Source organism: Cryptomeria japonica, chromosome 4 (genome assembly GCF_030272615.1).
Source record: "Cryptomeria japonica chromosome 4, Sugi_1.0, whole genome shotgun sequence".
Classification (NCBI taxonomy): Eukaryota; Viridiplantae; Streptophyta; class Pinopsida; order Cupressales; family Cupressaceae; genus Cryptomeria; species Cryptomeria japonica.
The window spans coordinates 761,038,431-761,052,055 of record NC_081408.1 but is presented as its reverse complement, the minus strand read 5'-3'; the positions used below and the strand labels follow the sequence as shown (position 1 = coordinate 761,052,055).

Sequence of the window (13,625 nt, the reverse complement as noted above, 5' to 3'; positions counted from 1 at the left end):
TATTTATTCAATTTTTTTTGAAGAAAATTATTTTTTATTTTTTCATCTCCCTCAAAAAGTAGTTTTTTACAGCAAACAACAATTTTGAAGAGTGACGTGCCTCCTGAAGTGCATAACATTTTTTTTTCTATAAATGATAAAAACTCAATTCTTTCAAATTTTGATTTGTAACATCAATATCCAGGGCATGAAGTTGGTTTGATAGTGATATGTTGAATATTTTTTATTTTATAAAGTTTTGAAGTTTGACTAATTATAATTTAGACATAGGTGCAGGTTTTAACACATAACTTGTTCTATATATATCAAAATTTAATTTTATATTTTTTTGTTAGAAAGAAGACATCAATATGTAGTGCATAGATATTTTTCATATATTTTTTGAATTAGTTTACTATTTTTCCCAATGCGTTGAACAGAGAAGTTTATGTTTTCTGAAAAAATAATATTTCGTAAAATTTAAGAAAACAAGATAATAATAAACTCACAATGTAATAAAATTATAGTTGTTGGAAAGCTTGCTTCGAGCACTACCATCCTATATTTTTGGGTTGTCAAGATTGTTCCATTTGAGCTTTCAACTAGAGGTTTGAAGGCCAAAATTCTACAAAAAGTTGAAGAGTTTGCGGAGAGAAGCATAGAAAGGGGGTTTGAATGAACACCCTTTCAAACGAACGGGCAAAAAATGGTTAAAAGAGGGGTTCACTCGAAGGGGGGGTTAGAGAAAACCTCATAAAATATTAAAAAAAGGGGGTCCAAGCGAACCCCAATGATGTCACATGTACGATCGAAGTAGGGGGTTCGTGCAAACCCCAAAGGGTAGTTCGCTCGAACACCCATAGTACGAATGAACACCCTCAAAATTTATTTTCCCCCATCCACATTTTTTCTTTGTGGGTGAAAGTGGGAACCATTATTGTGAGATGACCCACTATTGTATCTAAGTGGTTTTATTTGAAAGAAAAATAAAAAGTAGTACGAGATGGTGATTCAATGTTAGTTTGTCTTGATTTCTAAAGAATGATGATGGAAACCATTTCTTCTCAAGGGAGCTATTGAAAGAAATGGAGTCTAGGAGGTTTCTTAAAAAAATGATGATAAAAAGATGTGTCATGATGGATAAAGGATGATTTGTTGGAAATCATGTTGGGATGGTATACATGTCTTGGACATAGAATTGATGATCAATGAGTACTAAATATATTGATTGGTGTCACTTAGAATATTGGATGAGAGGATTTTAGAGTACATGGGTGTACATGATGATGATATTTAAAAAGGATATAACGTAACTATAATGAAACCTGATTTTGTAGAAAGACAATAGATAAATTAAAGTAAGATAGATGGATTGTAAAAGGATACAATTTATAACACTACAAAAGTCAACTCATTCATGGAATCTTAATTGGTCTCATACATATACTAAAGATTTTTTACAAGCACTACATGCATGAGATACATTAAAAAAAAACAAATCCAAGAAATTCATGTCTACAACACTGATCAATGAGCCTCCCACCACTATGTCTATCCTAGATTAAAAACCATCAAGCATGCCATGACCTATAAAGCCCACTTGTGAGCTCCTCATAAAAAAATCATTATTGCCATATGCAAATCTTAAGTCCATCCAAGTGTCCCTCATCTTTATCCCACTCACATATCATCATCCTAACCATTAGATTTATGTCATGAGAAAAATGTAAATTATGATGAGATGAACTCCATATCAAATGAAAAATTAAATTACCCAAAAATTAAGTCACTAAGATGTAAGCGAGAATTTAAAATTAAACTAAGAAACAAAATGCAAAGAAAAGATTCCTTTTCCAAACTATTATACATCTCACATGAAGCTCAAAAAGAAATTTAAAATAAAGCATAAACATAAATGTCTAAAGAAAAGTTACCAAAGTACTCCATTTTGAATTTGATTTGCTTCAAGTAATTGGGATATGGACAATCTTGTACAAAAGGTACATATTTTGATAGCATAATGCTAGCAAAGATGAATGGATGAAATAGATTAGAATATGCTTCAATTTATAGATTTCTAGGAAAGGCAATGGATGGATATGTAATGAAAAGACAATGGTAAAGGATGAATGACAAGATTCTCCTACAGTTGTATAAAGAACAGAGAATTATGATGGAGGCAGTTGGAATATGAAGAGCTAGGTTCCATTTATTAAAATTAGTAATTACTTGTAATCATGAGGGATGCAAGGGACAACTACACTTAGGTTTCCTTTATTCTTGAAAATTGATGGAGAGAATATTACAATCATAAAGATATTTAGTTTCCCTTTATTCTTTGAATTTGGTGGAGAAAACCAAGCCATGATTAAATAATTATGTTATTTAATTATTGCAATCATATGTAAGGTAATAAATAGATGTAAACAATAATAAACATATTTCACGATAGAAAAGAGATTAATCAATTAATGAAACAATAAAATTATTTAATAAAATGAAAGACATAAGATAGTGCAGATATAACAAAGTGATATATATTTAATTGATTATACTAAAAAAATATTTGATCATCTACAAGGATGCTTCCTTGAAGATGAACACAATTTTTTCCAACACTATATGTCGTAGTTTTTGCTAATGAACATTTATATTAAAGAAATTCGCAACTTATGCACTTGTTTTGTATTGAAGCCAGGTATCTAACAATTGTTTATTTGGACGGCAGTCGACAACGAAGAGGTGGTATGATATTGATCGTCCTCGCTTATATATCTTCAAATCCGGGAACGGATAGCGCTAAGTAGAATCATAAATATACCATAGGAATATACCCCTCTTCAAACCACTATTCATAAACGCGGAGTCAACTGAAACTTAAATATTTATTTTCTCTTTTCTGAGCCGGGAGAGAAACAAACAATAAAAGACAGAAAAAAATAAAAAAATGATACGCAATCCATGGATAAAGTCGTTAGCTTTCCTTTCAAAATTTACGCGCAAAATTAATCTGTTTCTAGTGCTGGGATTGAGATATTCAGATATGGAAATTATTGTGATTAGAATAAATAGACTGCATTTAAATGTTAATTGCAACTGCAATTTGTGAACTGTAGGCTGTTATGATTGCAGTCATTAATCATGAGAACTCCAGTGGTAAACCGACGGACTGCTCAGGTTGAAACAATCCCAGAAATTGAAGAAACTGTCCAACAAGAATGTGCTCCTCCTCTTCCTGCTGAGAAAATATACGTTGCCGTTGGAAAAGACTTGTCTGAGAGCGCCTCTGCTCTCAAATGGAAGCTGCAAAATTTGGATAAAAGGGAAGAAACCCTAATAATTCTCCTTCATATTCGTCTTGCACTTCGCTACTTTCCATCGCCTAGTAAGGATTTCAATGATCGAATTGAGTTTGGATGCTTATATCAATCTCTTATATGGTATTTGTTTTAACGAATTGAGTGTTTCTGTGATTGCAGTGGGGAAAATTCCATTGAACCAAGTGAGCAAGGATGTCTTAAAAGCTTACAAAAAGGATGAAGAAAAGGAGCTCGACAGTTGCATGAATAAATACTTGGATATGTGTACCAGAGCCAAGGTACGATTGCCATCCGCTTTGGGTAAATAAATGGAGCTTTGGTGCAGACTGAGTCTAGTGTCTAAATGTAAACAATTATGGCACAGGTCAAAGCTGAGTGTTTAATTATTGAGAAGGAGGAGGTTTCCAAAGGGATTGTCGAAGTGGTTTCAGAGCGAGGTATCACGAAACTTGTCATGGGAACATCTTCAGCAGGCGGTGCCATTTCTAAGTACGCGAAATAATTCTGTATGATCTATTACGCAATCTCACCGAGTCTTTTCAATAAATAATCCATCTGATTTCGAAATTTTGTACAGGAAAATGAAGATGCAACAGTCGGGGAAAGCGTACTACGTTCAAAGGCATGCGGGAGAGTCGTGCGACGTTTCCGTTGTATGCAAGGGAAAGCTCGTGCTATTCAGTGAAGGATCTCCTGGTCAGTACACTTTCATATTTGCAAGTAAATCTTTATTTTTAAGGATAGTTTAATCCGCAAGATAGTTTCCTACATAACCTGTGTAAGATTGTTTGATTTGAAAAAAATAACATACGATTTAATTCAGAAAACTATCTTAAATGGATATTCAATGCCTTCATATCTCTATTTGTTTTCAATCTAAAATTTGCAGGCTCTGCTTTTGTTTTTGTGAATTTGTGCTGGCAGGTCGGAAATCAAAGAGCAGCAGAAGTCCTTTGCCTGATTGGCTGTGGAAACGAAACGAAGCATCCATTGATAAACCTTCTCCAAATGATTTTAGCCGATCTGCTTCATCGCCTGCAAACTTCGGATCGGATCTTAACAACAGTAATCAAACTCCGCCAAATTTTCAGCGAGATGCTATGGCTGCTGAGACCGAAAAAGTGGACGATTTGGAAATAACAGCCCTGATTGATGAAGTTTGTTCGGAATTGGAAGCGGCAGACAGGCTACGAATAGATGTTGATCAAATTTACGATGTGGAGCATGAGCCTGCAGAATCTCGAGTAAGTCCTCTCAAATAAACAATATTTTCGTTTCGGATTCTTTGCTTTAAGCTTTAATAAAGTTCTTTCTTCTCGCTTAGCGACCAATAAATGGAAGCCACAATTAAAGGTTTTTCATGTCTTCTCAGAAAGCTAATCTGTGAAATTAGAAACATGTAAGCAAATTTAACGATCTAAGCATTTGATATTTATTCAAAGGAATTAAAAAAACCCTAAAATCTACAGCAGGAAGCGAATACAGATGCCGAAGTCCTGAAACTTCAGCTTACAAAGGCATTGGAAGCGGTCGAGAATGCCAATAAGGAACTACAAAGTGAGAGCGTGAGACGTAAGAAAGCAGAAGCGGCTGCAATAATATCAATTCGCAAGGTATGTAACTATTTCCACTTTGCCAGATACAATTATTGTCCCTCTTTGCCAGATACAAATGTTGTTCCTCCAGTAGACTCACCTATATTATCATCCTTCTCCAGTACCAAAATCTGGAAGCCGCCTACAAAGATATAGCCAAAGAGAAAGACGAGGCGGTCTCGCGTTTAAAGCTTTATGAACAGAAATGCCAAGATCTTACAAGGCGACGAATAGAAGTCGAAGAAGAAGTTCAAAAAATGGTGGAGAAGATGACATCGCTAAGAGCAGATGTGGATGAATACTCCCGTGAGCGGCAGGAAGCCATGCAGGAGGTCGAATCAACAAGGCAAAAGCTCGCCGACGTCGAGGAGCAAAACAACAGAATTTTACAGCAGAGGGACGCTGAAATTCTACACCTTCAGAATTGCTTGATTAGAATGCCGCCCGTTGAAAGCCCGATATCCTCGTCGTCCTCTAATAACCTTGAATTCCGGGAATACTCTTTTGACGACATTAAAGCAGCAACCTGCAATTTCTCCGCCAATTTCAAACTTGGAGAAGGCGGCTATGGCGATGTGTACAGAGGCAAAATAAAACAAACAGCGGTTGCTGTCAAAATCCTCAGGGAGAACGGTTTGCAGGGTCGGCAGGAGTTCCAAAGCGAGGTTTGCACACTAAATTTTTTTTCCAAAGCAATCCAGATTTTATTTATTTATTTCTTACCGATTTGCTATGGACTTTTCTTGTTCAGATCGATATTTTCAAGGACATCCAGCATCCGCATTTGGTACGAATTGTGGGAGCCTGTTCTGAGCGAGGTTGTATAATATACGAATATATGTCGAACGGATGCCTTGAAGATCATCTCAGCTGCAAAGGCTCTTCTCCGCCCCTCCCTTGGTACGCCAGATTTCGTATCGCCGACGAAGTATGCTCCGCTTTGCAGTACCTGCACAGTTTTATGCCGGATCCTATCGTGCACCGCGATCTGAAACCCCAAAATATACTCCTTGATGAGAATTATGTAAGCAAAATAAGCGACTTCGGCCTATCTCGTCTTCTGTCAAAAGATCTACACTCAGAATCAGAACCAAAAGGCACGTTTTCATACATGGATCCAGAATACCTAACAAACGGTGAATACACTACCAAATCTGATGTTTACAGCCTCGGAATTGTCATTCTTCAGCTTCTCACCGGAAAACCGGCACTAGGAATCGTCAAAGAGGTGGAACGTGCCTTACAAAGTTCAAACTTTGACAAAATTTTGGATCCTTCAGCCGGGGATTGGCCATTTGTGCATGCTAATCAACTAGCTTATCTTGCCTTACACTGCACGCATCCGGAGAGAAATAAGAGGCCCGACCTTCAACCGACTGTGATGAAAATGCTGAATCAGCTTCGTAACATGTTCCCTGAAACAAATCTTGGCAGGCCCGTTGAAAGTGGGCAAAAGTCGGGGAAAGCGACTGAGGAAATTCATGTTCCTAGCTTCTTCCTCTGTCCAGTCTTCAAGGCAAGGATAGTTTAGTGTATTCTTTCACTATTACTTACTAGTTCAAATTACCCTTGTTGTCTGATTCTGTTACTTCACATCTCCCTGACTTCAGTAGGTTTTCGTTTTCATTAAAAATTAGGCTTTTGACTTGAGAAAAATTCTTCCGATTTGCAGGAGATTATGCACGATCCTTATGTTGCTGCAGATGGGTTTACATACGAGAAAGAGGCAATCCAAGGATGGTTTGATTGTGGACGTGACACATCTCCCATGACAAATGAAAAACTTGGGAGTAAGAATCTGATCGCAAACTTTTCTCTGAGATCAGCCATTCGACATTGGCAAGAAAGAGGTGATTTCTTGTAGATCTAAATGTCCTATACATACAATCAGAAACAAACGTGATTTTGCTGGGTTCTTAAGTTTGTTCTATCCTAATTTTTGACCAATACGATTGTAAATATGTGTTAATGGTTCTTGATAGCAGTTTCAACTGTTGTTAATAGTTTTTGTAAATTTAATGTATGATAATTGAGGAGATTTTTGTAATTTTATAAGGTAGCAATCGTTTCCAACTATTATAATGTAATATTTTTATTTTAAGAAATATTTTATTAATATTTATAATTAAAATTTGTATTGAAAGAATGTGTAATGGTTATATCAATAGGAAAATATATGTTAAATAATATCTGTAGGGTATAGATTGAAGAATGTGAAAAACTAAATTTAAAAGTGATAATCAATTATAGTATGCCACAATTAATATAAATCAATAGTTGAGATCCTCTCCATAAGTTCTTTGGGATCCTTCATTATGCATTATAGTTGAAGTTGTTGTTGTTGTTATGCTTCCTTCATAGTTAGTCAATTGTCTAGAGATCAAAGACAGGGATGAATTAAAGCTCTACAAAAAAAACTTTTGAATTTTATAGGATGTCACCTAGTTTAGCTAAACTGAGAAATAACTTTTAAGATTTTTCTTTAAAGCAAAAAAATTATTTACTTACACAAACAATCAATCATCTTTTTAGTGTCCCTTTAAATTAGATATTTGTTCAAAATTTGAATAACTTTTAGGGGAAACTATGGATTGAGTACAAAAAAAAGACAACATGACTATTGGTAAAATAGATCAAAACAAATTGTTAAGAATTCAAAATTAAAGAGAACCCACCTCATTTCTTACTTTATGATTAGTACATAAAAGAAGCCTACTTATAGATTCTAAAATTATTACTGATAAGGAAAGTTTTAAAAATAAAACATATTGCATAGAAATCCTACTTCTCTTCAGTTCAATATAACACGTAGAAAATAATTGAGTAAAGATCTTAGTTCTATTTGTTTAATTGTCCTAGAAATGCTTTAGGGTAACAATACAAACTCAATTAATGACAATCCAATATGCTTTAGGGTAACAATACAAGCTCAATTAATGACAATCCAATATCATTTGAATCTCTTTATTTTTTCTTAGCACACTACATTGACTAAACAATATCTTTCAAACACATCCTTTGAAATAGATTCAACAAGGCAATTAACTTCCCCACTAACTATCTATAATATATGAGAATTGTTGCCCCATATTTGACATACCTAAAATTTGAATTTCAAATTGGCCTCAATGTTGAATGAAGACCTAAATATGTGTCTATGCATAACAAGTGAGCATGTGATCCAAGGTCGTTGTCTGTCAAAATATGAAAAATGGATGCGTTTTAAAAATTACAAAAGAAAGAGGGAAATAGTTTTGTGAACATGTCCTAAGCATTATTTTATACCATATGGATGATTTTCGCCTAAACCCAGTTCACAGTTTGCCATATTTTAAACTTTCAAATTTTGATGTCCCTCACTTTAAATCAATTAAAATTCCATACCCGAGGTATTATCATGAGGAATAAATTATGGTATATGATCATCCTCCTACCTTGAAGGCGTGATTCTAATTTTGGATCTTAACTCCTTACCAATTGAAAGTTATGACCGTTTTTCCGAAATTTGGGTATTAAATTTTAATGAGAAATATTTAAATTATTTTTCAAAAATAATTTAATAGTTTAAATGAGGTTTCTACACATTTCCTATTGAGATCAGTTTTGGGGGAAAAATTTATTTAAAAATACCTCTCATCTCTCTTTTTCCCACTTCTTGGTCAATGGCTCCAAAAGTCAAAATCATAAGCCTTGAGAGAAAATGGTTAGAAATGCTTCATTTTCGAGCATTCTTAACCCAAATTTATAACCTCTCACAAAAGAAGTTAGGATTTCTCAAAAATGGAGCATTTCTAACCTTATTTTCTAACCTTGTTTGGAAAGGTTAGAAATGTTCTATTTTGAAGAATCCCTAACCTTTTTCACAAGATTTATAAATGATGTTTCAAAGAAATGTGTTCTCTTGACATGCCATGATGATAAGCTATACACAAATGGATTGTTGGGAAGGTTTAAAAAATATTCTAATTCATGTGACCTGTAGGTGTGAAGGTGTGACATATCATTCTTAGGTATGCATGTGAAATGTAGAATCATTTACTTGCACCCAAATTGTATGAATAAATTCCTCAAAGAGATGTCATCCCATAAAGTGCAAATAAATGTCAAAATTTAGAAAACAATTTATTCAAAGGGCATTAGAAACTAATGGGAAAAAAATTGGCTGTTGCAACCATTGTCGACATCTTAAATATCTACATGATGATATAATCTTTGGACAAGTTATGGTATTGATCCATACATTAGTATATGGGATTCTCACTGCAAGTGCACTAGTAAACATACATGAGAAAGTTGGAAGCTTTGACAGGAAAGTAAACTGGTTGGCAAATGCCTCAAATCGATGTCATCTCACGGCGTGCCATGATTGAGAGAGTGCTGAAGATCGTGGAAGCATAGACAATACACGTGAAGTGCTTGAAGAGATGCAGAATATGGAAGCATAGATAATACATGAGAAGTGTTTGAAGAGCTGCATAATATGGAAGCATAGACAATACATGTGAAGTGTTTGACAAAATGCGACAACTACAGAATATGGAAGCATAGACAATACACGTGAAATATTTGGTAGGTTACGAGAGATGCAGAATGTGAAAGTATAGATAATGAACATCATAGAATCATAGACAATGCAGGTGAATTGTTTCACAAATGCTGTGAAGGAGGTGTGGAAGCATTGACATAATGCTTGCACGTGAATAGTTTAACAAAATTCTTTGAAGGGATGTCATCTCATGTAATGCAACAATTGCAAGATAGGCACCGATGACCATGGAAATAGAGAAGTGATGTTGATGTCAATATTGGCACCCCCATAAGTCAAGATAGGTCATTCAATCGGGCTATTGTATTATGGTGGGAGAAGATGGAAGAAACAAATAGAAAGGGTAGGGTATGTTTTAAAGTGATGCGTGGTTGAAATGATCTTCAAAACTTCCAACCATCTATTAAAAAAGCCATGAGGTGACATATGTTATGTTGGCGACTGTAGTTTGTTACAAGCATACATTAAAGTAGGATCGAGTGGGTGATAGTTTTATTGTCATAATGAAGTATAAGTTTCATAGCCTCGATTATGCACTCATTCTCAAATGTATGCTTCCAGACATTGGTGATATGAAATTAGGAAATGTGAATTTTGGATTTTTGGAAATCGACGGAAAAGAAAGATGAAACTTTGACAGCTTAGAGGTTACTAAACAGTGGATTGGTACATATAGTAGGGTACCCCACATCAATCCAATGTCCAAAATTAGTTTTTGAATGCATGAAAGCATTTAATCCGGATACAAAAAAAATAAGACATCGAAAAGTAATGTGGTGGCTAAACTAGATCCAGTCTCTATTGCCATAATATTTAGATTACCTTTCAAAGACCAATTCACAGAGGTGGACAAAGAGTATGCAGATAGTTATTTTATCAATAATGAAGCCCAGTGTTTGAATAATATAGCTATAATATGGTTGGCAAAACTAAGGAAAGGAAAAACACAACTTCCTAAAATAATACACATGTCTCCGTTAATGGAGGATATAGCCAACATGGTTATTTTGTTGAACCGAGTCATAGAAAATGAGGATTCGAATAGCTTGGAGAGATGGATGTTTTTTTTTATCAATATCATTTGTGATAAAATTCATTAATTGGGATGATATTATTAGTAATAGTCTTTGTGATCAACTACTCAAATTGAAAAAAAACTATAATTTTTATATGACATCATATCTCTTTTATGCCATTGTTGGGATGAAAAAATGGCCAGGGTTGAATGTTGAAGGCATTTATGATGATTCAACTCAGATTTATAATTATCATCTACAACTATAGTTGGAGGTTCAAGCTATCATCACTTCAGACGAGTTAATGATGCCTTTACTATGTTGACAATAAGGGGACTATAGGGTAATATTGGACTCATCATATCTCTAGAAGCAACAACATTGGTACAGAAGTATGGTAGTTACTTTATACAGTTTCTAAAGTTCACATACATTTGGATAGGAGGTTATGATGGTTTCCCTCTCATGTTGCTAAGGTTTATTGAAGATAAGTTGATCCTCATTGAGGTGTGCAGGTAGATTGCATAAGTCAATTAAATTTGCTAGAATATAAGAAAAAGTATTATCTCTTTCCCCATTGGACTCAGTTATTATAGTTGTGAGAGCTACTCAGATGCTCAAATTATTGAGAGGTCTATAGAAAAGATTCACCTATATATTTATGATATGAGGTTTCCTTTTGATAGCAAAGGGTAAGCTATAGGAGAGTTGGAACTTGGTGCCGGATTTGAGCACTTTCCTAATATAGAAGATTTCTAGCAAGATTGTGAAGATGATTTTGAGGTATGAAAAAGGGATTGGATGAGGTTTTCTATCAAGAAGATAGTTGACTATAGAATGGAAATAAATGTGAATGACAATGAGGATGGTGAATCTGATTTGATCGATGGTATTTATTTTGAGAGGATTCAACTTCTTCCACTTCCACCCATTAATTGGTCACTTTCAGAGATAAGAAGCATTCAAGAAAGATTAGCCTATGTGGTTCAAAGGATGCTTGAATGGGTTAAAAGTAAGAGGATTGAGGCTATGACAACCATACCTTTACATAAAACTAATACTTCAAAAGATAGAAGTGGAGCACTAGGAAGTTCTTCTATTCCAATTAATTCACAAAGGTCAAATCTAGTGGCGAGTCTATACCAAAATATATCCAAAGGAGGTGATGATAGAGAAGATCCAGAAAAATGGAAGGATCTTGCAAAGACATGTGAAGTTAGTTCTACCATTAAGAAAAAGAGATCAAAGACAAAAGGAAAGACAATCAATCTTGCCCAGGAGATAGAAGCTGAGTTAGAATGTATTTCACCTCAACATCCTCCTAGTGTTGATAATCAATAAATTCCTTCTGTCTCATCTTCTATCATTATTTCATCACCTCAGCATGATGATTTTGCCATTCATGAGGAAGCTGAAATGAACAATGTCCATATTGAAGTTCAATCTCCACTCTTCCAAAACAATCCAACATTTTTAACCTCGACATTTGTGAATATTCAAGAATCATTTCCATCATCTTCATCTTTTTGGTTACAACAGAGCTTGCAGAATAATAAGAGAACTGTTCAGTTGATAGGTCCTAGTTTTGATGCAGTTGCAAATGTGATTCATATGATATCTAAACCCAAGAAAACAAAAGTTGCATCCAGGTTTGGAATTAGTCCTTCATCAAGAATTTATGTGTTGAGGTAGCCCAACCTATTTTTGAAAAAGATGTAAGTGAAGATAATGAGGTAGATTTTAATATGACATAGGTAGATTTAGGTCCTACAACACATGAGGCAGCTATTCATAATTTTCAAATTTCAGTGGCTATTCTTGTTGACAAAGCAAATAAATATAAGGAAACAAAGGATCAACTAAAGAAAAAGATACAGGTTCTTTCATCCTATATAAAATTTATTGTGGATTATTCAGATACACAGTTAGAGTTAGCATCAACTTTGACATTGATACACTGAAAGAATTATTGAAAATAAGGTGATGGAATATGTAGATAAATTCAGGAAACATAGTAGGATGTTAGAGGAGTGGGTTAATAAAATGAAGTCAGAGGCATCAGACTTCATTAAAAAGCCCAAGGATGTTCATACGAAACTTGATGTACAGGAACTAGAAATTGCTATAGAATTGAAGAATGCCAAAGAACAAGAAATATCTTGGCAGGATACTTTGAAAGAATTTCAAAGAATAGCTAAAACAAATATGGATGTACTCATTTCTGAAAAAGTCTTCTCTCGTAAAGAAGAAAATTAATCTAGTACATGGTGCAAGAGTATAAGTTGGAAATTGGAGAATATCAAGCAATGCTTGGGTGAATAAAAAAAACGTTTGGTAACTTGTGAACAAACAAAAATGAAGGTAATAGAGGACACAATGAATATTATTGGTGATATATCAGTAAAGGAGCAATTTCAACAAATGGACAATCAAGTGCTCTTAAGCTGGTTTCATGATAGAATCAATACTAAATTAGTAGATGTACAGGTTTCAGATGCAGATAGAATGAAGAGACTCAATGTTATTTTAGTTGCCTTAGATGCTTGTGACATGTCTTCATACTATCATGATTTGATTGACATTTAGGATGGCCAAGCTACTGCCAAATTAAAAATAAACAATGTGATCATTCCCAAGTACAAGGTCATGGTAGATTCTCTCAAGGCATATAGGTTGTTCAAGACTAAAACACTAGTTCAATAGGATCAAATAATCAGCCAATATGCTTATCCATGAAATCAAGAATTAATATCATTCTTTTATCTTTTTATATTCTCTTTTGTCATGTTTTGATTAGTTAGTCTCAAGTTTCATTTTTAGTTTTATTGTATAAATTAAGATTTTTATCTCATAGAGTCAAAGGTTATAAGGTTGAATTTTTTTTTTGCGCATAAATATACAAGTTATTAACTTATTGTAATTTACACACAAAAGAGTTAGTTATTAACTCAGGATTAAAGTTGGTTATGAGGTAGTTACTTATGAGAGGGTATAAATGTTAGAAAGATAGATGGTAGAAGGACTTTTTGGACTTTGTGAGTTTTGGGACAACTAAAATTTTGGATTGTATAACTCCATCTTTTGAATACAAAGAAGATTGGAAGTGTTTCCTTGGTTGCTAAGTATTAATTTTATCATTGTTATATAACTATCATACATGATATTGAAA

At 34.2% G+C, this 13,625-nt stretch overlaps 1 protein-coding gene across 1 annotated transcript; it reads left to right on the top strand.

The window, feature by feature from the left end:
- The first annotated feature begins 3,120 nt into the window (after positions 1–3,120).
- On the top strand, positions 3,121–12,712 carry LOC131045407 (U-box domain-containing protein 33). Its single transcript, XM_059219483.1, has 10 exons — positions 3,121–3,364; positions 3,459–3,577; positions 3,664–3,788; positions 3,877–4,019; positions 4,224–4,543; positions 4,769–4,912; positions 5,017–5,559; positions 5,646–6,410; positions 6,567–6,744; positions 12,453–12,712. The coding sequence occupies exons 1-10, from the start codon at positions 3,121–3,123 to the stop codon at positions 12,710–12,712; spliced, it is 2,841 nt and encodes a 946-aa protein (XP_059075466.1).
- Positions 12,713–13,625: the final 913 nt, after the last annotated feature.